We start from the raw sequence: 26378 nt of genomic DNA, 5'->3' as shown, positions 1-26378 counted from the left end.
TGATTTGACTTACATACATCATGAAATGATGACCACAATAAGTTTAGTGAACATCCATCATGTCATATAGACACATCATTAAACAAATAGGAAAAAAATTGTTTCCCTTGTGATGAGCACTCTTAGGGTTTACTCTCGTTATTTAACCGCTTTCCTGTATGACGCGCAGCAGTGTTCATTACATTTATCGTGTTGTACACATCCCTAGTACTTATTGATCTTATAACTGTAAGTTGGTACCTTTAGACTGCCTTCATCTAGTTCCTCTTCCCACCACCCCTGCCTCTGTAACCACAAAACTGAACTCTTTTTCTATAAGATTGTTTGTTTTTAAAGTATAACTGACCTAAAACCCTGTGTTGCTTCTTGGTACCCAACATAGTGATTTGATATTTCTATGCATTTCAAAACGATCATCAGTCTAGTTACCATCAATCAAGATACAAAGATAGTTTCATAATTATTGACTACCTTCCCCATACTGTCCATTTCATACCGAAGACTCGTTTATTTTGCGCCTGGCAGTATCTACTTCTCCATCTCCCTCAACTATTTCCTCCCCCCACCCCCTTACACTCTGGCAACAACCTGTTTGCTTTCTGTATCTATGACTCTGTTTCTTTTTAGTTATTTTTTTAAATTGAAGTACAGTTGATTTACAATATCATACTAATTTCAGGTGGACAACATAGTGATTCAATATATTTATATATTATACTCCATTTAAAGTTATTATAAAATATTGGCTATATTCCCTGTGCTGTACAATATATTCTTGTAGCTTATTTATCTTAAACATAGTAGTTTGTAACTCTTAATCCCCTACCCCTATTTTGCCCCTCCTCCTTCCTTCTCCCCACTGGCAGCCACTAGTTTGTTCTCTATATCTGTGAGTCTGTTTCTGTTTTGTTATATTCATTTGTTTTATTTTTTAGAACCCACATATGAGTGATAACATACAATATTTGTCTTTCTCTGTCAGGCTTATTTCAATAAGCATGATACCCTCTAGGTCCATCCACATTGTTGCAAATGGCAGAATTTCATTCTTTTTTATGGCTGGCTGAGTAATATTCCATTGTGTGTGTGTGTGTGTGTGTGTGTGTGTGTGTATCTCACATCTTTTTTTTTTTTAATTTATTTTATTTATTTATTTATTTTTGGCTGTGTTGGGTCTTCGTTGCTGCACGCGGACTTTCTCTAGTTGCTGTGAGCGGGGGCTACTCTTTGTTGTGGTGCCCGGGCTTCTCATTGCAGTGGCTTCTCTCATTCTGGAGCATGGGCTCTAGACGCGTGGGCTTCAGTAGTTGCGGCACATGGGCTCAGTAGTTGTGGCTCACGGGCTCTAGAGCACAGGCTCAGTAGTTGTGGCACACGAGCTTAGTTGCTCTGCGGCATGTGGGATCTTCCCGGACCAGGGATTGAACCCGTGTCCCCTGCATTGGCAGGTGGATTCTCAACCACTGTGCCACCAGGGAAGCCCTCACATCTTCTTTAACCAATCATCTGTTGATGGGCACTTTGGGTTGTTTCCACGTCTTGGCTGTTGTAAACAGAGCTGCTATGAACATTGGGGTGCATGTATATTTTTGAATTAGAGTTTGTTTTCTGGATATATGCCCAGGAGTGGGATTGCTGGATCATATGGTAGCTCTATTTTTAGTTTTTAAAGGAACCTCCATACAGTTTTCCATAGTGGCTGTGTGAATTAACATTCCCATCAACAGTGGGCTAGGGCTCCTTTTTCTTCACATCCTGGCCAATACTTGTTATTTGCAGATTTTTTTGATGAGAGCCATTCTGACAGGTGGGAGAAAATCTCTCATTGTGGTTTTGATTTGCATTTCTCTGATGATTAGTGATGTTGAGCATCTTTTCATGTTCCTGTTGGCCATCTGTATATCTTCTTTGAAAAAATATCTATTTAGGTCTTCTGTGCATTTTTTTTTACTCTAGAATATGGAACACTTCATGAATTTGCGTGTCATCCTTGCGCAGGGGCCATGCTAATCTCTGTATTGTAACAGTTTTAGTATATGTGCTGCCAAAGTGAGCACTCTTCTGCCCATTCTTTAATGAGGTTGTTTGCTTTTTGGATATTGAGTTGTATAAGCTGTTAATATATTTTAGATGTTAACCCCTTATCAGTCATATCATTTGCAAATATTTTCTCCCATTCAGTAGGTTGTGTTTTCATTTTGTTGGTGGTTTCCTTTGCTGTGCAAAACTTCTAAGTTTAATTATGTCCCATTGGTTTTTTTTTTTTTTTTTTTTGGCCATGTCACGCAGTGCGCCTGGTTCCCTGACCAGGGATGGAACCTGCACCCCCTGTAATGGAAGTGGGGAGTCTTAACCACTGGACCACCAGGGAAGTCCCCCATTGGTTTATTTTTTATTTTGTTTCTTTTGCTTAGGAGACAGAGCCAAAAAAATATTGCTACGATTTATGTCAAAGAGTGTTTTGCCTATGTTTTATCCTAGGAGGTTTATGGTTTCAAGACTTACATTTAGGGCTTTAATCCATTTTGAGTTTACATTTGGATATGGTGTGAGAAAATGTTCTAATTTCATTCTTTTACATGTAGCTATCCAGTTTTCCCAGCACCACTTATTAAAGAAACTGTCTTTTCTCCATTGTATATCCTTGCCTCCTTTGTCATAGATTAATTGAACATAGGTGCATGGTTTTATATCTGGGCTCTCTATTCTGTTCCACTGATCTATATGTCTGTTTTGTGCCAATACCATGTTGTTTTGATTACTGCAGCTTTGTAGTGTAGTCTGAAGCCAGGGAGCATGATGCCCCTATCTTCATTCTTTCTTCTCAAGACAGCTTTGGCATTTGGGGATCTTTTGTGGTTCCATATAAATTTTAGAACTGTTTGCTCTAGTTCTGAGAACTGTCATGGCAATTTTGATATGGCTTGCATTAAATCTGTAGATTGCTTTGGGTAGGTATGGACTCTTTAACAGTATTAATTTTTCCAATCCATGAACACAGGATATCTTTCCATTTCTTTAAATCATCTTCAATTTCCTTCATCAATGTTTTATAGTTTCAGAGTATAGATCTTTCACCTCCTTGGTTAAGTTTATTCCTAGGTATTATATTCTCTTTTTTGCAATTGTAAATGGGATTGTTTTCTTGAATTCTCTTTCTGATAGCTCATTATTAGTGTATAGAAAAGCAACAGATTTCTGTATATTAATCTTGTATCCTGCAAATTTACTGAATTCATTTAATAGCTCTAATAATCTTTTGGTGTAGACTTTATGGTTTTCTGTGTATCAAATTATGTCATCTGCAAATAGTGACAGTTTTACATCTTCCCTTCCAATTTGGATGCCTTTTATTGCTTTTTCTTGTCTGATGGCTGTGGCTAGGACTTCCAATACTATGTTAATTAGAGGTGGTAACAGTGGACATCCTTGTCTTTTTCCTGATTTTAGAGGAAAGGCTTTCAGCTTTTCACCAGTGAGTACAATGTTAGCTGTGGATGTCATAAATGGCATTTATTATGTTGAGATGTGTTCCCTTTAAACTCACCTGATGAGAGTTTTTATCATGAATGTAAAGCTGGTTTAGTGGTGCTGAACTCTTTTAACTTTTGCTTGTCTATGAAACTCTATCTCTCCTTTAAATCTGAACTATAGCCTTTCTGGGTACAGTATTCTTGGTTGCAGGGTTTTTTCCTTTCATCATTTAAAATATATCATGCCACTCCCTTGTGGCTAGCAAAGTTTCTGCTGAAAAGTTAGCTAATAGCCATATGGGAGTTCTCTTGTATGTAACTTGTTGTTATTCTCTTTCTGCTTTTAAGAATCTCTCTTTATCTTTAACTTTTGCCATTTTAATTACCATGTGTCTTGCTGTAGATATCTTTGGGATCATCTTGTTTCGGACTCTCTTTGCTTCCTGGACTTGAATGCCTATTTCCTCTCCCAGGTTAGAGAAGTTTTCAGCTATTATTTCTTCAAATAAGTTCTCTGCCCTTTTCTCTCTCTCTTCTCCTCCTTCCGGGACCCCTATAATGCAAATGTTAATATGGTTGATGTTGTCCCAGAGGTCTCTTAAATTGTCCTCCTTTAAAAAATTCTTTTTTCTTTTTATGTTCAGCTTTGGTGATTTTCACTACTCTCTCTTCCAATTTGCTGATCTGTTCCTCTGTATCATCTAATCTACTGTTGATTCCTTCTAGTGTATTTTTTTCATTTCAGTTTTTGTATTCTTCAGCTCTATTTGGTTCTTTTTTATATTTTCTAAATCTTTGTTAAAATTCTCATTGTGTTCCTCCATTCTTCTCCTGATTTCTTTGAGCATCTTTATGATAATTACTTAGACTACTACTGTGGGTGGTCTGGTAGGCATGGCTGGCCCCCAGTCTGGTTGGTTGCCAGGTCCTGCCTTTTGTAGAGGTTGCCAGCCACTTACGGTTGGGGCTGGGTTATGAGGTGGCTAGCTGTGGAGCCCCAAGGGTTCTGGGGCTAGTCCTGGCCCACTGGTGGGTGGAGCTGGGCCCTGGGGTGGCTGTTTGCAAGGCCAGGGATCTCAGATCTACTCTTGCATGCTTGCCTGCTGGTGGGTGGTGCTGTCTCCTGACATGGCTGGCGGTGGGGCCTGGGGTGTCCCAACTCTGGTGTCGGCCCACCGGTGAGTGGGGCTGGATCCTGAGGCAGATCTACAGATGCCCAAGTTTCTCAGAACTGCTGTTGGCTTGCTGGTGGGTGGGGTTGGGGCTCAGGGGGGTCCTAGGGCTAGTGCTGGCCTGATGCCTGCAGAGTCCTGCAGGTCCCACAGGACTGTTGAACTGCTGGTGAGTGAGGCTGTGTCCTGGGGTCTCTGGTTGTATGGTCCTGGGGGTCCTGGAACTGGTTTTGGCCCACTGGTGGGCAGGGTGGGGGCCTAGTGATTCCTGGAGTTATCAACCCACTGGTGGGCAGGGCTGGGTCCTGGGCCCTCTGGTGGATGGGGCTGGGTCCCCTAGCAGCTGGGGGCTCAGGGGGTCCTTAGGCAGCAGCCTGCTGATGGATGGGGCTGTGCCCCCTTCCACTACCTGCTTGGCCTGAGGTATCCTAGGACTGGTGCTGACTGGCTGGTGGGCAGGGCCAGGTCCCAGCGCTAACACACTAGAGGGAGGACTTCAAAATGTGCTTGTCAGCAGCAGTGTCCTCTTGGTAGAACAGGCCCCCAAATGGCTGCCCCAGCACCTATGTCCCCCGGTGAGCTCCAGTTGCCTCCTGCCTCTCCAGGAGGCTCTCCAAGATCAGCAGGTGGGTCTGATCCAGGCTCCTTTCAAATTAGTGTTTCTGCCCTGGGTCTCTAAATGTGTGAGATTTGGGGTGCATCCTTTAAGAGTGAAGTCTACATTTCCCACAGCCCTTTAGCTCTCCTGAAAGTAAGCCCACCTGACCTTCAAAGCCAAACGTTCTGGAGGTTTGTCTTCCCAGTGCAGGACTCCCAGGCTAGGGTGCTTGATGTGGGGCTGAGACCCCTCGCTCCTTGGTGAGAACCCCTGCAATTGTAATTATCTTCCTGTTTGTGAGTTGCTTACCTGGGGTTATGGGTCTTGATTATACTGTGTCTCCACCCCTCCTACCCGTCTCGTTGTGGTGGTTCCCTCTTTATATCTTTAGTTGTAGAAGATCTTTTCTACTCATCTTCAGGTCTTCCTCATCAATAGTTGCCCTATAAATAGTTCTAATTTTGGTGTGCTCATGGGAGGAGGTGAGCTCAGGGACTTCCTACTCCTCCATGTTGGCCACTCCTCCTGGTAACCCTCACTTACTGAAGGGACAGACAGTGCCAGGCTCTTGTCCTAGATTTTCTGCTCATTGGGTGTGAGCACACAAGTTTATTATCTTATAGTTCAGTAGGTTAAAAGTCCAACACAGATCTGGGCTAAAAGCAAGGTGTCAGGAGGGATGTTTTGCTTTCTGGAAGCTTGAGGGGAGAGTATGTTTCCTTGCTCTTTCAAGCTTCTAGAGCCACCAACATTCCTTGGCTCATGGCCATCTTCAAAGTCATCCACATAGCATCCCTCTGACCCTGCTTCCATCACCATCTCTCTTTCTCTGACCTCCTCTTCTGCCTCCCTCTTCCACATTTAAGGGCCATGTGATTACACCGGGCCTATCTGGATAATACAAGCTAATCTCCCTATTTTAAGGTCAGCTGATAAGCAAACTTAATTCCTCTTTGCCATAAGGTAACATATTCACAGGTTCCAGAGACTGGGACATGGACATCTTTGAGGGTCATTCTTCTGTGTACAACAAGCCCAAACCTTCATTTCTCCTGGGAGGGTCTGTTTTCTACCTCCATCATTTCCTCTAAGTCATTTCCTGGGATCCAGCACCGCTGAAGTAAATAGGTCAGGAATGAATGTAGTGCTCTTGAAGGACCTCACCAAAGCTAAGTCTGAGGAGAGTGTTATTGGTCTTGGGTACCCGAAATCCAGCCCATCAGAGACAGCATGCTGGGGAAAATCATAGAAATGAATCGTTAGAGCAGCAGATGGAATCAAATATTGGCGACCTACCTTTGTGCTTCCAGGTGTGGATTTGGTCAAAAGCCAAGTTTATCAATAGGAAATTCCTAATGGAGGAACTTTACCAGCGTTTTCTGGATGGAGAAGATAGCCACGTAGCTCAGGAAGACGACCCTTTCTGGGATCCTGCTGAGGTCATCCACTTGGGCTCAGCTCACATCTGGCTCCAGTCACTTGCCTACTGCATGAAGTTCGAAGAGCAAGTGGAGTTTCTGAACTGTGACGGGCTAGAAGAGGCAGTGCTGCATATCCACATAGGCCCCTGCTCCCCGACAGGACAGTGGGTATCTCCTCCGCCACCCTGTCTAGTTCTGGGTCGGTCACACAGAAAACTCATAGCACACCTGAGTTCTCCTGGAGGGGGTGGCCAGCTTGGTACCCTGAAGAGGTCATTCGTGAGGCAAATGAATGAACTCGTTCATTCATAATTTGGCTTTATCAACTCTGATTTTGCCATGGCAGCCAAAGCAGCTGACCTAGAATATTTAAAATCCCGTGTCCAGCAGCCTTTGAGCAGCTCAGCACTGCCCTAGGGGACCAAAGGGGTGAGGAGGATATCCTGCAAAGAGGCAGGAGTGTAGTAGAAGGAAACATGGACATGAACCAAAAGACCCGGGTTGGTAGAGAAGCCAAGGGTGCTGTAGGACCTTCTACTCACAGCCCCCCCCCCCCGCCCGCCCCGGAGCGCCCGTGAGGTCTGGCACCCACCACACCCACTTGCTCTTTCCAGTGCTAGTCCTCATCCCTGCTGCTGAGGCCCAAGAGCCAGAAGCAGAAAGCTCATTTTGTAGCTCAGCCTATCTCCCTGCACAGACTCTGGTATCTTTGTTCCTTTTCTCAAGGAAGGAACTGTGGTGTCTTTGTTTCCTTCCGTGGCCTCATTCTGAGCTGTTATCCAACCTTTGTTCTAACTCCACTCCATTACCTTTACTGTCCCCTCAGGGTGTCTCATCTGTTTTCTCTCTTTGGGCCAAAGGCAGTTGAGGGAGTTTTTACAAAAGCTAAAGTCTCTTAGCAATTCTAAGCAAAGAGGCTGGCAGGAGGTCTGGTCTGGGTGCCAGGGTCCTCATGGGTACCCGATGCAATCTTTTTCTCTTTCTGAAGAGGAAACAGGCTGAAGAAGGGAGCAAGAAAACTACAAAGTGCTGTGACTAAAAGACCAAGATGACCACTGACTCACTGTCTTCACTGGGACTCTAAGCAAATTCTTGGTCATTTTGCTACCTTGGGCTCCTAGGCTGCCTGATGGTTATATTTCCCACTCTGAATTAATAAGGTAGCATTCTAGTTTACAGGTTTCAATCTTTGTGAGCTCGTTGATGTGAGAGAGATCCCCTATTGGAAAGCTGTCCCTATTGGTTTCTGAGCCTGTGGGCCTGGGGTTGACCCTAGACTATGAGGAGTTCACCGAGGTAAATGACACCCGGAGACGCTGCATCTGGGCAGCCAGCTGGCTTTCTCTGGGTGGCAGCCCCTCTATCCCACTGGGAACCTACCTAAATCTTCAATGCTAGTTTGGGTGCACCCACATCTGGGTGCATTTACTGCAAGAAGCTGTTATATTCCTGTCTCCTCCTTGAGACGGTCCATATCTTACCTTGAAGTACTAGAGCATGGAGTGGGCTTTTGTTATATGTCTCTTGAATGAGTGAATTCTACAGCTGGTAATATTACCCATCCTTCCTTCAGAGAATCTGGCCATCTCTTAGGAGTCTATGTAATTCCCATTGACATCACAGTCCTAACTTGCTTGGACCCAGGCTAACCTGTGACAATGTTTACCTCTTCTGTTTGTAGAGCACGTGGTGAGGAGGATGTGGTTACTGACCCACTGGAGCTGCTGGGCAAGAGAATGGATTTCCAGATTCGCATTGTACGGTGCCTTGGCACCAAGTGGCTAAAGGAAGATGCAGAGCGGGGTGTGCAGATGGGGTACCAGCCTGCCCCGCAGAGCTGCTGAACACGAACTGCCCACTTTGTGGGCCCTGGTGGGAGGGAGTCTTTCCTCAAGTTTTAAGAATGAGCTATCATGTCATTTTCTTAAGTTTTTTTGCTTGTTCAACCCCCAAATGACTATTTCCTCCAACTGTTCAACAGACACATAAGCCGCATGCCCCTCCAGGTCAGTGGAAAGTGATCAGTGCGTACTGATCCTCCTAAGCAACTGAAGCAAAGAGTCAGAAATTTCAATTATCAGAAAGGCTATCCAGTAAAACTGTGTTATCTAAGTAGGCCGATTGGGTTTATTTTATTTAGTTGGAAACAAAAGGACTGTATTACAATATGGCAGAGGCACCAGATATGCTTAAACTAATTAAGCTAAAAGGATATTAAAAGACAGAGCAATAGAAAAGGCAGGCTTTGAAGGACAAAAACAAACTGCAACCTCATGTGGAAAATTAACAATTTTAGATTATCTAAGTGCAAAGTATTTATCAAAATCCTTTTCTCTTTTTGTTAGACATTTAATATTATCTATGTAACGATGATACCCACATTGAATAGCTGAGATGTTGGTGGCAATCACGAGAATCAATTATAGGTCACCTTTTATCAACTAACCAAAGCAGGCTAAATTCTTTGGCTCACCTGATACTTTTCTTTACAAATGTATCAACTAACCAAAGCAGGCTATAATTCTTTGGCTCACCTGATACTTTTCTTTACAAATGTATCCCTTATGGTTTTAAGTTATGTTTTCTGTTCTTGTCTCAGGTACAGAATTTATGATTTTCCAAACACTTTATACACCAAGCCTGTATGGAAAATTGTGAATCCCCAAATTGAAGAGACTGTCCAATTTACAGCCTTAAATGCATCTCAGGAGTTTCTGAATTATTTACAGACGAATGCTCTCATTGTTGATTTATGGGGTCTTCAAGGTACCATGTTTACTTCCTCTTTTGCATGGTGCATTCCTCAGTCAGATATCATGTCTGTATACCTAGGGCTGCAGAGGAGGGAGATGGAGGGAGGTGGTCGGGGTCTTGACAGCAGTGGCCAAGAGCTATCGTCCCTTGGGCCTCTGGGTTTTAGTCCACAGGTGATCATATGGCTTAAATCTCCTCACACAACAGGGGGGCTGGACAACTGAGACATTTCTTTCCTTGATGGTGTCTCCTCCACACTACAGAAGGCTGTGCCGAACTGAGCTGCTCTCAGCCAGGCCTCATGGTCACAGGTGAAGGCCACATCATGGTGGACACCAAGAAAATATCCGCTGTGATGGATAAGGGCCAGGTGTGTATACTTAAGTGACATTAAAAATAGATGTCACAGATGACTAAAAATATCTCCGATGACAGTTGCTTGGGGATCATCAATGTTCCTTCCCATTAAGAAACCTTTTTCTTGATTTATTCCTGTGAACCCTGAGGGTCTTAAACCCTGGTCACCACACCCCCCCACCCCACCTAGTTTTCACATGGTAGGAACAACTGCCAGTCTCCAAGCGTATGCAAACAATCCAGCAAAAGGCTAAACTGACCTGTTTTTTGTAGGCTACATCAAACCAGATACCAGAACTTTATCTGAAGCTGCTCAAGTTAGAACAGGAGACAGAACTGCTCAGAAACCTTAACAGAGTGCTCAGAGAGGAAAATGTGTTTCTTAAAGAATCTATTGAGAAAACTGGTTCCACTCAACAAGGTAAGAGGCCGCTCAAGTCTTGGTGTTTAGCTTTTCTCTGAACTCCTACATTTGTGATGTGTATTTTCTTTCTAAGAAATGAGATTTTAAATGAGTTAATATCTTGTTTCAGTTTAAAAAAAAGGGGGGGGGAACTTTTTTTCCTTTTTCCTTGTAAGATTTCTTTGAATGGGTCCACATTGGTGCCTGATAAATGCTGATGTAGTAAAATGCACCAAGATAATTAAATATATAAATATCTGGATAAATAAATAGATGAATAAATGAATGTTATCTTTCAACCTCAGCACATAAGCCTTCCAATACCCTGAAGTTAACTGGGATGACAGCACAACTGCCAGCAGCCAGAGAGGTCAATCAGATGCGCACCCAGCACGCCAGCTGTGACAGAGAATTTGCCAAAGCTCTTAAGGTGTTCTACCAAAGCATGAATGTGGCAAGAGGGCAGTTTCTCAAACTGAGACATCATAAACCTCCTGTAAGTAACCAGAATCCTGGGAGCAAAAGGAATTTCTTTCCATTAAATGCAGCTGTCTGATATAACTGCATTTCCCGAGCGTGGGGACACGGGTGTGTTTAAGCCGAAGAGCGGGTTGAGGCCTAGAACACTGTGAGTCTGCTGCTTTCGGGGCTCCACCCGTCTTTGCTCCCATTTTTCACTTTAGTGTGCATCTGGCTGGTTCAAGGCAGCCGTGGCCGCTGCAGCACTGATATTCCTTCACTTTATGATGTACAGAGTATCTCAGAAATGCAAGTTCGCTTTATCATTATAAAACCAAATAAATATAATTAATCACATTAAGATATTATAGGGGAAAAATCATGATTACTTCAATATATACAAAAAAAGCATGTGATAAAATTCAGCATCCTACCACGATAAAAACTTTTAGCAAACTAGGACTAAAATGGACATTCCTTAATCTGATAAAGGCAATCTTAAACGAACACACAGCAAGCATAATCTTAACGGTAAATCACCGATGCCAGCTATCTTCACTTCTGTTTGACATTGGACTTTAGGTTCTAGCCAGTGCAGCAAGCCCAGAAATAAAAGGTATAAGAATTGGAAAGGAAAAAAAGGTAATAGTAATAATAGTATACATTTATGTAATACTTACTAAGTGCTTTTTCATTTACTAACTCAATTCTCGCAACAACCTGATGGGTAGGTACTATCATTAGCTTTATTATACAGTTGTTGGATCTAAGGCACAAGAGAGGTTAAGTAACTTACATAAGGACACACAACTAGTAAGTGTCAGGGCCAAGCTCCAAACCCAGGGCTGCTCCATGGTCTATACTCTTTCCCACTACACCATGATGCCTCTAGTATTATTTGAAGATGACATGTTTATGTAAATAGAAAATCCAAAAGAATTTATACATAAATTACAAGGTTGTTGGATACAAAAATCAATAGTTAAAAATTAACTATGTTTGAATATAACAGCAATAAAACAAAATTTTTAAAATAAAAGATAGCATTTATAATTGCATCAAATGTAAGAAGTACTTAGGACTATAGCTAACATAAAGTATGGACTTCTATGGAGAAAATTTTAAAGCTTGTTTGAGAGATGTTAAAGATGATCTAAAAAAACGGAGAAACATGCCATGGCTCCATGGTTTGGAAGATCTGCTACTGTAAATCTGTCAAGTCTCCTGAGATTCAATATAATCCCAATAAAATGTAATGGAATCCGACAAGATGATCCTATAATTTAGATGGAATCGCAAAAGCAAAGATTAGCGGAGACAATCCAAGGCTCAAAAACAAGGTAGAGAACTTACCCTACTCTATATCAAGGCTTATTTTAATGCTATTGTAGTAGACGGTAAGGTATTGCCTCAAATGCAGGTAAGATAACCAAAGGAAAAGAAGGCCAAGAAATAGATTCACTCAGAGACTTGATATATGACCGAGGTGGAACCAAACATGAGTGTGGCAAGGATAGATTTTTCAATAAACAGTGCTCAGAGCATTAAGAATACATATGAAGATAAATGAAATTAGAGTCTTATCTAAAACTATATACCTGGAAGTCAATTTTAGGTGAGAATTAAAGACCTACATGTGAAAGGTAAACCCCTTATAGAAGATACTTTAGGAGACGTCTTCATGACCTCACGGTGGAAAAGGATTTAAACATGACAAGAAAAATACCTAGATTTAGAGAAAAAGATTGATAGACTCACCTATATTAAGATTGTAAAGTTTGGTCCAGAAACCAAAATAAAGTCGAAAGCGATAGGAAAAGTCATTTGCAACACATTTAATATATAATGAGCTAATATCCAAAATAAAGAACTACTACAAACCAAAAAGAAAAACAGAGATAGATTTTGACCCAGTAGGAAAAAATGGTCAGAAGACCCAAACAGGAACTTCACAAAAGAGGAAATCAAAAAGGCCAATAAATATATGAGAAAGTGCTTAACTTCTTTAATAATTTGGGAAACACTAATTGAAACCACAGTGATATGCTACTATAAAGAAACCACACTGGCAAAAATTTCTGTCTGAAAATATCAAGTTTTGGTAAAGCTATGAAGCAACAGAAACTTTCATGCCACATTGGAAGGAGTATCAATCGGTACAACCACTTAAAAAACTGTTTGCCATTTATCTAATAAAAGTCAAAGATGCATCTATCCTGTAAGCCTGCAACTCAACTCCTCTTCTCCACAGAGTAAACTGGTTCTGCACTTCTCTGCACCTTCATGCCCTGAGGCAGAGGTTCTCAAAGTGTGGTCTTCTCACCAGCAGCTTCCGCATCATCTGGGATCTTGTCAGAAATGCAAATTCCAGGGTCCCCTCCCAGACCTGCTGAATCAGAATCTCTGGGTGTGAGGCCTAGTAATCTGTGCTTTAAAAGCCCTCCAGATGATTCTGCCTTAAACTCAAGTTTGAGAACCACCTTTCTAGGCATCCTATGTATGTAATGAATTAATTTCTCTCCTACCTATCTAGAATGGTACTAGTTACACACCATTCTTGAGAGAGAACTGGGAAAACAGTCACTCAAGTCATTTTCTGTTCTGTAGTTCAGATGATGGACCAGCTGAAAAATTCTGTAGGAACCCAAGCATTCATGCACTGGCTGTATTTTTTTTTTTTAATTAATTAATTAATTTATTTATTTATGGCTGTGTTGGGTCTTCGTTTCTGCGCGAGGGCTTTCTCCAGTTGCGGCAAGCGGGGGCCACTCCTCATCGCGGTGCGCGGGCCTCTCACTATCGCGGCCTCTCCTGCTGCGGAGCACAGGCTCCAGACGCGCAGGCTCAGTAATTGTGGCTCACGGGCCCAGCCGCTCCGCGGCATGTGGGATCTTCCCAGACCAGGGCTCGAACCCATGTCCCCCGCATTAGCAGGCAGACTCCCAACCACTGCGCCACCGGGGAAGCCCCACTGGCTGTATTTTAACACCATCTTCCATAATAGCCCCCAAACGGAAACATCTTAATGTACACCCACAGAAGATAAGTAACTTATGGCACAAATGGCCAAAAGACAGGCAAAATATACTGTTTAGGGCTGCATTCTAGGTGGCGAGAAAATGATTATCACACAATTTAGGTTAGTGGTTGCTTCTGGGGGTAGAGAAATGGGTGTGACCAGGAGGAGCTCGAGAGGCAGTGTGTTTTCTTGAGCAGGTATGTTCACTTTAACTGTACCTATGCATACATTTTGGGTACTCTTTTGTCTGTACACCTCACAATAAAAAAGAAGGAAAAACCAGTGTGATAAACACACTAAAAATAAAGTTATAAGTCACAACCTGGGAGAATCTATGTGTATTATTTATCATCAAAGATTAGTATCCAGAATATATAAACAACTACATACTTTTAAAATAAGAGAAAGACAACATGTAGGAAAACACATTGGAAAAAATGGCCAAAGTATCTGAGCAGGCATCTCACTAATCATCAGGGAAACAGAAACTAAAACGAGATGCCACGACACACTATCGGCCCCTGCCTGCTCGCATCTCTGTGAGCACCGCCACCTCCTCCACCGTTGCTCACTGGCGCTCTGGCCCACAGTGGGCCCTGCAATCCCTGCTCAGGGATACCTGCTCCTATGCGGCAGGGCACACATCAGCCAACTCTCACTGGGAGAATCCCCACCCAACACGGTCCTGTGCAAACCTCAGAACTTCTACAGTATTAAAAGAATATATACCATACCAATCTCAAATATTTGGATTATCTCACCAATTTTCCCTGTTGGCAGTAAGTAAAGGGTCATTTAGGCAGCCTTCCTGAAACAGGACATGCTCCTAGGTGACTTGTCGCCTCAGGTAGCAGCTTTCAAATGCAGCTTTCTGGCCCAAAGGGAGAACTCGCTGGGCACCCCACTCATGTACACACACAGTACTTTTACTGTAATGAAGTGAGTCCACTAATATTGAAACCGAGCAGGATGCTGCGGGGCCCTCCTGGGTACAAAATCCCCTCTGTGTCCCCCATTTCTTGTTTATAGAAAGTCTTTTGTCTCCTAGACCTTCCCTGAGTTCCAAAGAGCAGATTCAAGCCGTTACTAACTAGGCGAGTGAGGGAACGCAGAAACGATGGAAAAGCAAGCCCAACATAATCTTTTCCATGATTGTTAGCTTAAAGTAATGCCTTGACTTATGACCCCAAACTGTGGAGATAATGTCCTGTGGCTTCAACTGGCTGGGCCCAAGTGGACTTAAAATTGATGACACTGGGAAGGTCAATTAACTGAAACTCCTGAACCATCACGAAGTAAATAACAAAATGCCTCAACCATTGCTTTTGCTTTCTCCTAAAAAGAAGTTAAGGCATCACAAGACCATGATTTACTAGTTTGCTTTGCAGGAACACATAGATCAATCACATTCACCAATGACAGACACAACGAGTCCCAAGACAGTGCTGGGAAGTCTTACAGGAAAGCTGAAATCATGAAGACCCCCTACCCTTTACTTTTTTTTTTAAAACCCTGTGCCCCTGGCCAGCCAGCAAGATGGATTTGAGACGAGTCTAGGTCTCCCATCTTTGGTGTTGGTGCCTCCTTGACTAATACAAGTGTTTCTCTGCTCCAAACTCCGCCATTTCAGTTTGTTTGGCCTCACTGTGCGTCGGGCACACGAACTTGGGTTTGACAACAATATTGTTTTCTTCTTTATTTTTAGGAAGACGATCAAATGCTTCGACCATTTGTACACCAGCAGTCACAAATGTTAAAGGACTTTGGGGACCTACTTGAATCCAGCTTGTGGAAACTGAAAAATGATGTTGCTCTTATAGTGAAAAAGAAGAGAGAATGTTTATTGCATATGGAATAGTGAGGATACACCAACTGAAAACATTTGAGCTTTGAGTTCTGAAGATTATTTGTGCAGCTAATAAGCTTAATTAACTTGGCTCTCAGAGCTGAATTGTGGACTCAACCTAGTCAACCCATTTCCCACTCACTCAACCTATTATACCACTTTTAAGCAAAACTCCTCTTCTTCAATTTGATTTAAAATCATGTAAAAATGAATCCATAACCAGGTGAAGGTGAGGTGGGAAATATGAAAGGTGAATGGTCAGCACTCTGAGCTCTGGGATCGACTGCCTGGGGTTGAATCCATCACTAATCAATTGTGTGGTTTGGGGCAAAGGACTTCCCCTCTCTAAGTCTCTTTCCTTATCTGTTAACAGGGGAACGGTAACAGTACTTACTGCAGATGGTTAACAAATATAAAAGAATATAAAGCACTTAGAATGTGCTTGGCACACAGAAGGAATTGATAAGCACCTGCCGTTAAATATTTTCAAGATCAACAGCTCCAAACTTCAAATAAAAGCTCTTTTGATAAGTTTCTTGCTGTCTCACCTAGAGAATGGTTATTTCATGCCCCTCATTTTGTATCCTTGTTCTGAACAAATTTGATATTCTACCTCCACTTATTTTCTGTCTTCATAGGTTTATTTGAAATAGGTTCAATTCATTAAGCATCGTTAGTGCCTGTACTGTGGGACCCGTTCAGTGCAAGGGCCTGGGGTGGCAGAGATTAAGATTTACTATGAGATCTGCCGGGAATTAGTCAATCTCGAAGAGATCTTGATTCCACAAAGAACTGATTGATGAGTCTTAGTTAAGGACCCACGGGCACTGAGTGCTCTGGGGAAAGGCTTGTAAAGAAAACTTTTGCGGCCTTAGACAGACTAACAATAGCAGCAATAACAGAGACTTATCCAGTGCTTACTGTGTGCCAGGCACTAATCTAAGTGCTAAACATCTGTGAGCTCATTTAATTTTCACCAGAATTCTATGAATTTGGCCCTATTACTTTCCCCATTTTGAGGCTTTAAAGGTTAAACAAACGAGGCTTGCCCAGGCACTGTAAGCAGCAGGCTGACTCTGGGACTGCGTTCCTAACCACAGGCCTGGGGCCTTAATATGCAGGACTGTCCCAAGGAGCAGTCTGACTGATTTGCATAAGCACAGGAAGGAGGCAATAGAGGTGACAACTCCAACACTTGCTCCCTAAAATATAAAGTTAGGGGCACTGAAACTCTACTGGCAGGAGAGGCTATCAAGGGCTCCAAGAGGAGTCTCCCTGGGAAGGCAGAGGCATCTGGGCTGGTGATTTCAGCTTACTACCAGGGCCCAAGGGCTTATGGGAGGGGCTTGGGTTTTGCCTGTAGCTCAGGTCCTGGCTGAGTGTATGCACATGAACTAAAAAATAACCTGTAACCTTGGAGCCCAAGTGTGGAGCTCCATGTTGGTGATGGCAGGGACAAGGGTCAGCAAAGCATCACAGAATCTAGGAAAGCCTTTGTCCTTGAGGCAGGATAGCAGTGAGGCCATGGGAAGCAGGAACGACTTCTACCTCTTGGACTAAGACTTATTGCTTGAGGCAAGTAAATATACTTTCTGCGAGTGAGCAGGTGGAGCCTTGGAGGGTTAAAAAGAATATCAGGATGAGACACTTGTACCTCAAACTCGAGGACAGGGTCACACAGGTGGTCATATATCAGCATCAACACTAGAGCACAACACAGCATGCATCGCGAAAGTGGAAAGATGCACATGGAGTCTCACCCAGTAGCTCCCAAGTGCAGATCTAAGCCACGGATTCCTAGGGCCCAAACATCACACCTCCCGAATGCAAACTGCTGGGGTCCGCTGGGGAACCTATATTATTTGTGGTTCGGATATGCAGCTAGTCATGAGATCTCTTGCTCTTGTCCATCTTCCTGATTTTAGAGATGATAAAACCTCTTCTAAGGTCCCACAAATTAGTGCACAGCTGAGACCCGATTCAACCAGCCCTGGGCAGAGGAAGCAAAGTTAGGATGGACAGTACTATCACCAAGGATCTCCCTCCTCAAGTTAAATAGACCCTCTTTCTTCTGTACAGGCAGCACAGATGGGCCTCCCAACATGAATAAGATTCCTATCAATGTCATGCCTCTCACTGTAGAGTAGAAATTCCATGAAGGCAATGGCTGTCCTCTTTACATAATGAACGTAACAGAACACTTATGTGTGTTTATTATATGCTTATTACAAAAGGAAAAGTCCTTTGCCTTATTTTTGGGCTTCAGTGGAAACCTGGTTAAAATATAAAAAGTAAATTCGAGAAAAATTTTGCTTAGGCAGTGAAAATCAATAGAAACTTACCAGCTATATCCTTAAAACTAAGGCACACAGGTACAGAACCAGGGAAAAATGAATGATAAGCCCAATTATTAGCAGTACACAGACCACTTAGGAAGCACATTTCTACCACTACTCAAATACACAGGCACGTCCAAACACAGAACCACTGTTCAATTGACAATCCTTTATTATTAAACTTAGGTAAGAGTCCAAAATCAGTCAGTGTGGATGGGTGAAAAAGTAGGCTAAAATAGCAAAAACTGCAGTTTCATTTGGCAAAGGCCTACACTACGCAGAGAAATTCATGGGGAAGTGAGATCCCATTCAATATCATGGCAAGGAAAACAGCAGTTGCCGGCTTACATGACCACCAGCCTGGGCGTGTCAGCAACACAGATAGAGCCACCCATCCCATCCTCTGATCTTCCAGCTCACTTAAAAAACTGACCTTGAATTCTTCAATGAAAAAGTCAGTCAAATATTAATTTTTTCTCACAAGCAATAAAATCACAAAAATCAGCTAAGAGTTGAAATTTAGGGTAAGCTAGTACAATTCCCTGCTTTTACTGTATACATATTTTAGATTTGACAATCTTTTCCACATATAGTCAGACAGGCTTATAGAAGAATTTCAAATATCAAATTAAAAAGCTGTTAATTCATGCATTTTATGACTTCGGTTAATTATTCAAATGTTTAGACTTCAGAGCTGCTAATGACACTAAATTCAATGCCACGTTGGTTGAGTCTGTCAATCAACTTTGTTCTGGAGAAAGCTGCTCCAGGAGTGAAGACCCCACCCCTGTAAGACAATAACAAGATGAAACAGTGCACAAAGCCCAGCTCCAGCCCTTTCCTCTGCTAGTGTGATTTACTGGAGGACTAGCTATCAAATCAGTGCAGAGCTTATGAAAACCTGATTCTTGATTCCATCATGGACTGGTTTTGGTTCCATTCCTAAAATCAGCCAAATGAGCAAGCAGCTATTATTCAAGAGTAAACTAGTACTCAGCAAACCCGTCTAGGTTGGTTCAGTGACTAATGAGACTGTTTCCATGATACTGGTGTGTGTGCTGGAAGGGGCACACTGAGGGTTATTAACCCAAGTAACAGCTGCTGTTTATAAAGTCAGCCCTTAGACTCAGGAGGATTAAATATGCATATGGGCAAAATAAATTTAGGTAATCAATTATTACTAAAGCATAAACAAGACAATTTGGATGAAAAAGAAGTTTCTTTAAATGTAATGGGTAACATTTAGAAAATGCTAAATATTTTCAAAGGGTATAAAAATATTTGAAGAAAATTTAATTAGGTTTCACTTTATATAATTTTTATGTTTATTACTTAACTATTGTTTCAGGTCAAACCTAAATTTATTTGTTTCTAAGCCTGCAAGCCTATGCTCATTTGTAAAGTTGGCCTACTTTTAGGGTAACAGCTATATGCTCCAGGAAGATAGTTCACTTGATACTTGTCTAGCCAGGATGCCATGAATCAACTCATGCTTGGGGTCAAGGCTCCCACTGCCAACTGGGTATCATTCAGCATGGATTAGGGGCTCCTGCCAATAACATTTAACTACAGGGACCTTTTTTTGAGTAGCTGACTTTGGATCTGAGTTATTTTCAGGAGGAAATGAAGCATGGCTCTCAAACTTTTCTGTCTCCTCTCATTTACTTCTGCACTGTTCCTAGAGGCCAATAAGGAACTGTCCTTCTCACAATATTAAGTTTACCTCTATCTTTGGATCAAAGGTACTGTAAATGCTTATGTACAAACCCAGCGACTGAAAACTGAACCAAGATAAACTAAAATATAACATAAATGAAAAAGATATCTTCAAATTTGAAGAAAACCAGACTTACGCCTTAGGAAGATCAGAGGCGTCAGTTAGTAGAGTTATGGCTGCCTGGACCATGGCTATGGGGGTAGCCACATAGCCAGCTTCTGCAGATAACAAAAAAAGAAAATATTCATAAAATATGCATTCAACAACACCCAAAAATCAAATGGTAGATTTTATATCTAAGTATCGGTGTACAGAATTTCCTCAATAAATACTCTGTTCATGTAATAACAAAAATAACAATATTCATATAGTACTTATTAAGTGTTAGGGACTGTATTAAGTGCTTTAAATCCATTAAACTCATTTAATTCTCCTAACAATCATACTAGGCTAGTACTATTTTATACTCATTTTACAGATGAGGAAACTGAGGCATAGAGAGGTTAAGAGACTCATTCAAATTCACAAAGTTAGGTAGTGGTTGAGCCAGAATCACATGCAGGCAGCCGGCTCAAGTCCAAACTCTTACCAATAATCCCAGGTTTCTTGTTTCTCTATTCATATACTGTACTGATCTTTATCAATCAAATACATCAAACTTCACTTTTAAAAAAAGACTCCATTTCTTAAAGAACAACTAAGTAACTCTCAAAGAAGTCTAACTTTAAGAAGTAACTTTAAAAGAAGTCGATAAACAAGGAGAACATTAGTGTTTATATTCATGTTAAATAAAAACATAGCTTATCTTAAAAACCCAGGTGGAAATTTGAAAAAAAGGCAAGATGCAAAGATATCTTTGCTATTGCGCTTGATTAAAACTGCACAACAGACCCCCTGTGATCTATTAGGAATGATGGTAATTAAACTTATACTATAATTCACAAGTGGGATTGTCTCTGTACAGTTCTCTAAAATTTACAGCATAAGTTACTGAATGTTTTGGAGTGATAGTTCTTTTTAACAATCTATCAAAACTTTTACCTTGCCCAGAAAAATGCACGTGTGCACACACTTTACAAACAATGTCAGAGTGATCCAGACTCCAAAGAAAGCTTGGATCACAGCTTTGATTATGTTATAACTACACTGCTTTAAAGTGACCCTTGACTATAAGAATAGAACAGATAAATATCAATCAGCCCCTTGTCTTCTTAGTATTAAAAATTCCATTCAGAATTACTGAATCATACTGAAAGAAAAAAAAACAGAGAGAGGGACACAACAATAAAACTGAATGATACCAATAACTGCTGTAATAGCACACCACTTTATAGCTTAAGACAATGTAAAACTCCCAAGCATTCTTAAGTCACATGTGAAGTACCTGGTCCTTTCACCTGAGTACAAATTCTGATATTTGGTTTGTTCTTATCAGGACCAAAGCCTTGACTGTATCCTTGACCAAAAAATGTCAACATAAATGATGAGGCATCAATCTGAGGAAAAGAAAGCAAAGGGTTTATTAAATAAATATGTCATCTCCTCCTTGAACACAATAAAACCTACTAATATACTTCATATAAGATATTTTCAATAAATAAAAAAATCAATATTCTATCTGCCAGAATATCCTGCCATCCTTTACTTAAGAATGGAGCAAATAATAATTCTTTGAAGAACAACAAGTTTTGCTGACTGGAGTGATGCTGAGAGGAGGGAGGTAGTGAGGAATAAAGCTGATATAAAGATGAGTCTTAGGTTGTGGCTGAAAGAAGAACAGCACCACCAGAATAGGCAGTTTCAGAGGAAAAGCTGGAGGTAGTTTTTCTTTGAGGATAGAATATGGTACTCTGGCTTTAGATATCTGTTTGAGGCGACAAGACAAAAATAGTCAACAAGTAACGGCAGTATGGGCCTAGGGTATAGATATAAAATTGCTCCACTTAGAAGTGTAAAAATTAGATTCAAAAATTAAATTATAGAAGATCTATCCAAGCATCTGTCACAATCACTAAATTTAGAAATAAAATAACAAAGCCATGGTGAACAAATTTTTATTAAGTATCAACCAAGGGTCAGACACTATGTTAGGTCCTGAGACATAAATAAAGTATTAATAAAATTAAAATAAAAGAAAAGGCATTCCTGGAGCTTACAGTTTAGTGTGTGTGGAAATATATATATACATACACACACACATATACATATAAGAGATCTAATAACAATATGAGACATGAATAAGAAGTGCAGGACTAGTTTAGCAGAGAGCATTATTAAATTTACTGAGGAAGAGGCGAGGGTTTTGAATTGTGCGTGTGTACGCGTGCACACACACACACACACACACACACACACACACATTCTAATAGAGAAGTTTATTACATAGAAAAGTAAGGTGAGTACCAGAAAGGAGAAACCATTATTTAAAGGCAAAACCAGACAAGGATGCCACAAGAAAAGAAAATGACAGCCAATATCACTGATGAACGTAAGTGCAAAAATCCTCAACAAAATATTAGCAAACTGAATTCAACAATATATTAAAAGGACCATATACCATGATCAAGTGGGATTTAGTTTAGGGATGCAAGGATAGTTCAACATCCATGAATTAGTCAATGTGATATACCACATTAACAAAATAAAGGATAAAAATCATATGATCATCTCAAATGCAGAAAAAGCATTTGACAAAATTCAACATCCATTTATGATAAAAAGTCTCAGCAAAGTGGGTATATAGAGTGGATATACTTCAACATAATAAAGCCCATACATGACAAACCCATTGCTAACATCATACTCAATGGGAAAAGCTGAAAGCTTTTCTTATATGGTCAGGAACAAGACAAGAGTGCCCACTCTTGTCGATAGTATTCAACATGGTATTGAAAGTCCTATCCAGAGCAGTTAGGCAAGAAAATGAAATAAAAGGTATCCAAATTGGAAAGGAAGAAGTAATACCATCACTATTTGCAGATGACATGATGTTATGTATAGAAAACCCTAAAGACTCCATCAAAAAATCAGAACTAAAATGAATTCAGTAAAGTCATGGGATACAAAATCAACACCCAAAAATCTGTTTCATTTCTATGCATTAATGAACTAGCAGAAAGAAATATTAAGAAAGCAATCCTGTTTACAAATGTATCAAAAAGAATAAAACATCTAGGAATAAATATAACCAAGGAGGTGAAAGACCTACATGCTGAAAACTACATTACATTAACAAAAGAAATTGAAGAAGACCCAAATAAATGGAAAGACAGTCCATGCTCATGGATTGAAAGAACATCATTATAATGTGCACACTACCCAAAGCAATCTACAGATTCAATGCAATCCCTATCAAAATACCAATGGCATATTTAACAGAACTAGAACAATAAATCCTAAAGTCTATATAAAACCAGGAAAGACTCCAAATAGCCAAAGAAATCTTTGCAAGAAGAACGAAGCTGGAGGTATCATGCTCCCTGATTTCAAACAATATTACAATGCTATAGTAATTAAAACAGTATGGTATTGGCATAAAAACAGGCACATAGATCAATAGAACAGCACAGAGAGCCCAGACATAAACCCACACATATGTGGTCAATTAATTTATGACAAAGGAGCCAAGAATATTCAATGGGGAAAGGACAGTCTCTTCAACAGATGGTGTTGAAAAAATGTAACTGGACTGCTTCTTACACCATACACAAAAATTAATTCAAAATGGATTAGAGACTTGAATATAAGACCTGAAACCATAGATCTCCTAGAAGAAAACATAGGCAGTAAGTTCCTTGACACAGGTATTAAAGATGCTTTTTCTGAACTTGACACCAGAAACAGAAACAAAAGCAAAAATAAACAAGTAAGATTACATCAAAGTAAAACACTTCTGTGCAGCAAAGGCAACCATGAACAAAATGAAAAGGCAACCTACTAAATGGGAGAAAATATTACAAATCACATATCTGATAAGTGGCTATTACCCCCAAAATATAAAGAATTCATACAACTCACTAGCAAAAACCAAACACTCGAACTGAAAAATGGGCAGAAGATCGGAAGACATTTTTCCAAAGAAGACATACAGATGGCCAATAGGTGCATGAAAAGATGCTCTACATCATTAATCATGAGGGAAATGCACATCAAACCACAATGAGATATCACCTCACACCTGTCAGAATGGCTACCATCAAAAAACTAGAAATAGAGGAATGACCAAGATGGTGGAGTTTAGGAAGTCCCTGGACACACCAAAATTATAACTATGTACAGAGCAACTATCAATGAGAACAACCTGAAGACTAGCAGAAAAGATTTTCAACAACTAAAGATATAAAGAAGAACCACAACAAGATGGGTAGGAGAAGCGGAGATGCAGTGTAGGCAAGACCCAAACTCCCAGGTAGGCAACCCCCAAATGGGAGGATAATCACAATTACAGGCATTCTCCCCGGGGAGCGAGGGGTCTGAGCCTCACACTGGGCTCTCCCCAGCCCGGGGGTCCTGTACCAGGAAAACAAGCCCCCAGAACATCTGGCTTTGAAGGCTAGCAGGGCTTGCACACAGAGGGCTAGAGGGCCATAGGAAACAGAGATTACACTCTTAAAGGACTCACACAAAATCTCACATGCTCTGAAATCCAATGCAGAGGTAGGAATATGAAAGGAGCCCAGGTCAACCCACTTGCTCATCTTGGAGAGCCTTCCGGGGAGGCAGAAGGGAACTGGGACTCCCTCTGGGGACAGAGATGCTAATGGGAGCCATTTGGGGGCACCTGTTCTGCCATGAGGACACTGGTGCTGGCAAGCACCATTTTGGGGTCCTCCCTCTATCTCATTAGCACCAGGTGCTTCCCTGCCCAGTAGCAGACCAATACCAGCCCTGGGACTCCCTGGGTCCTGCAGCCAGCTATGTTGGGATCCAGTACTGCTCACCCCAGGGGGGTGGCACCAGCCTGAGCCCCCTGGATACCTGGCGCAGCATGCCATGACTTGGCCACACCTACTATCAGGCTGGTACCAGCCCAGGACCCCCAGGGCCCTGCAGCCAGCCTTTCCAGGACCAGGCCATGCCCACCAGAGGGACAGTAGCCTCGGCATGAGGCAGGGCCTGGCAGCCATCTGGGGGCCAGCTCTGCCTACTAGTGTGCCCACAGTAGTCAGCCCCGCCACCACAGAAAGGCCCATACAGCCCACATAGGGGGCACCTCTAGAGCATATAGCTCCGGTGACCAGTGGGGAGTATGCTGCTAGGCCCCACTGAAAGTCTCCTACAGGAGGCCATTCTCCAGGATTGCAAAATGTAACCGACTTACCTAATATCATACACAGAAATAAAAAACAGAGACATAGGCAAAAGGAGGCAACAGAGGAATGTGTGCCAAAAAAGAACAAAATAAAACACCAGAAGAACTAAGATAAGTGGAGATAAGCAATCTACTTGATAAAGAGTTCAAGATAATGATCATAAAGGTACTCAAAGATGCTTGGGAGAAGAACGGATGAACACAGTGAGAAGTCTAACAAAGAGTTCAAAAATATAAAGAAGAACCAAACATAGCTGAAGAATGTAATAACTGAAATAAAAAATACATGAGAAGAAATCATCAGTAGATTAAAGATACAGAACAGATCAGTAAACTGAGAGTAGTGGAAATCATCCAAGCTGAACAGAAAAGACAATGTTTAAAAATGAGAACAGTTAAAGATACCTCTAGGTACTAATGTACTAATTTACTAATATTTGCATTACAGGGGTACCAGAAGGAGAAGAGAGAGAAAGGGGGAGAACTTATCTGAAGAAAAAATAGCTGAAAACCTCTCTAACTTAGGAAAGGAAACAGATATCCAAGCCCAGAAAACACAGAGAGTTCCAAACAAGATGAACCCAAAGATATCTACACCAAGACATACTGTGATTAAGATGGTAAAAATTAAAGATGAAGAGAGACTCTTAAAAGGAGAAGGAGAAGAGCAACCAGTTACGTACAAGGTAACTCCCGTAAGGCTATCAGCTGACTTTTCAGCATAAACTTTGCCAGGAAGAAGGGAGTGGCATGACACATTTTAAAGTAATGAAAGGAAAAAACCTACAACCAAGAATACTCTACCCAGCAAGGCTATCATTCAGATTTAAAGAGAAGTTTTACAGACAAGCAAAAAGCTAAAAGAGTTCAGCACCACTAAACAGGCTTTATAAGAAACATTAAAGGGACCTTTCTAAGTGGAAAAGAAAAGACTACAACTAGAAATATAAAAATTATGAAAGGAAAAATCTCATCGGTAAAGGCAAATATATAGTAAAGGTAATAGACCAACTACTTGTAAAGCTAGCAGAAAAGTTAAAGGACAAAAGTAGTAAAATCACCTATTTTTACAGTAAGTAGTTAAGGGATACACAAAATAAAAAGATGTAAAATAAGATTTCAAAAACATTAACATGGGGTAGGGGGGAGTAAAAATGCAGGGTTGTTAGAAATGTGTTCAAACTTAAAGAGATCAGTAACTTATAACAATCACAAATATATACAGGTTGCTATATATAAACCTCATGGTAACCCCAAACCACAAATCTATAATAGATACACACACACAAAAAAGAAAGAGATCCAAACATAACACTAAAGATAGTCATCAAATTACATGGGAAGAGAGAAAAAGAAGAAACAAACAAAAAAACTACAAAAACAACCAGAAAACAATTAACAAAATGGTAGTAAGTACATACCTATCAATAATTACAGTAAATTTAAATGGACTAAATGCTCTACTCAAAAGACGTACAGTGACTGAATGGATACATAAACAAGACCCATATA

General features: G+C 41.0%; 2 protein-coding genes and 1 non-coding gene across 3 annotated transcripts in view; 1 reads left to right on the top strand and 2 right to left on the bottom strand.

Moving 5' to 3' along the window:
• Nucleotides 1-17850, top strand: part of LOC118903204 (kinesin-like protein KIF28P) — a 69859-nt gene extending 52009 nt beyond the window's left edge. The window contains exons 17-23 of the mRNA XM_036868035.1: nt 6554-6828; nt 8346-8480; nt 9264-9430; nt 9682-9788; nt 10049-10196; nt 10484-10674; nt 15362-17850. Coding sequence (XP_036723930.1) covers nt 6554-6828; nt 8346-8480; nt 9264-9430; nt 9682-9788; nt 10049-10196; nt 10484-10674; nt 15362-15514 — 1176 coding nt within the window. The 3' untranslated portion in view covers nt 15515-17850. The remainder of the gene's footprint in view (nt 1-6553; nt 6829-8345; nt 8481-9263; nt 9431-9681; nt 9789-10048; nt 10197-10483; nt 10675-15361) is intronic.
• LOC118887043 lies at nt 1954-2057 on the bottom strand. Its single transcript, XR_005017867.1, has one exon. It is a non-coding gene; the product is annotated as a U6 spliceosomal RNA (small nuclear RNA).
• A 137-nt stretch (nt 17851-17987) lies between the features above and the next one.
• SCCPDH (saccharopine dehydrogenase (putative)) overlaps nt 17988-26378 on the bottom strand; it is a 45560-nt gene continuing 37169 nt past the window's right edge. Inside the window, exons 10-12 of the mRNA XM_036868044.1 lie at nt 20940-21051; nt 19692-19773; nt 17988-18625 (exon numbers count right to left, since the gene is read on the bottom strand). Coding sequence (XP_036723939.1) covers nt 18520-18625; nt 19692-19773; nt 20940-21051 — 300 coding nt within the window. The 3' untranslated portion in view covers nt 17988-18519. The remainder of the gene's footprint in view (nt 18626-19691; nt 19774-20939; nt 21052-26378) is intronic.

The sequence above is a fragment of the Balaenoptera musculus genome, chromosome 1 (assembly GCF_009873245.2).
Source record: "Balaenoptera musculus isolate JJ_BM4_2016_0621 chromosome 1, mBalMus1.pri.v3, whole genome shotgun sequence".
Classification (NCBI taxonomy): domain Eukaryota; kingdom Metazoa; phylum Chordata; class Mammalia; order Artiodactyla; family Balaenopteridae; genus Balaenoptera; species Balaenoptera musculus.
The sequence above is the reverse complement of the archived record's forward strand: the minus strand, read 5'-3'. Positions and strand labels throughout refer to the sequence as shown.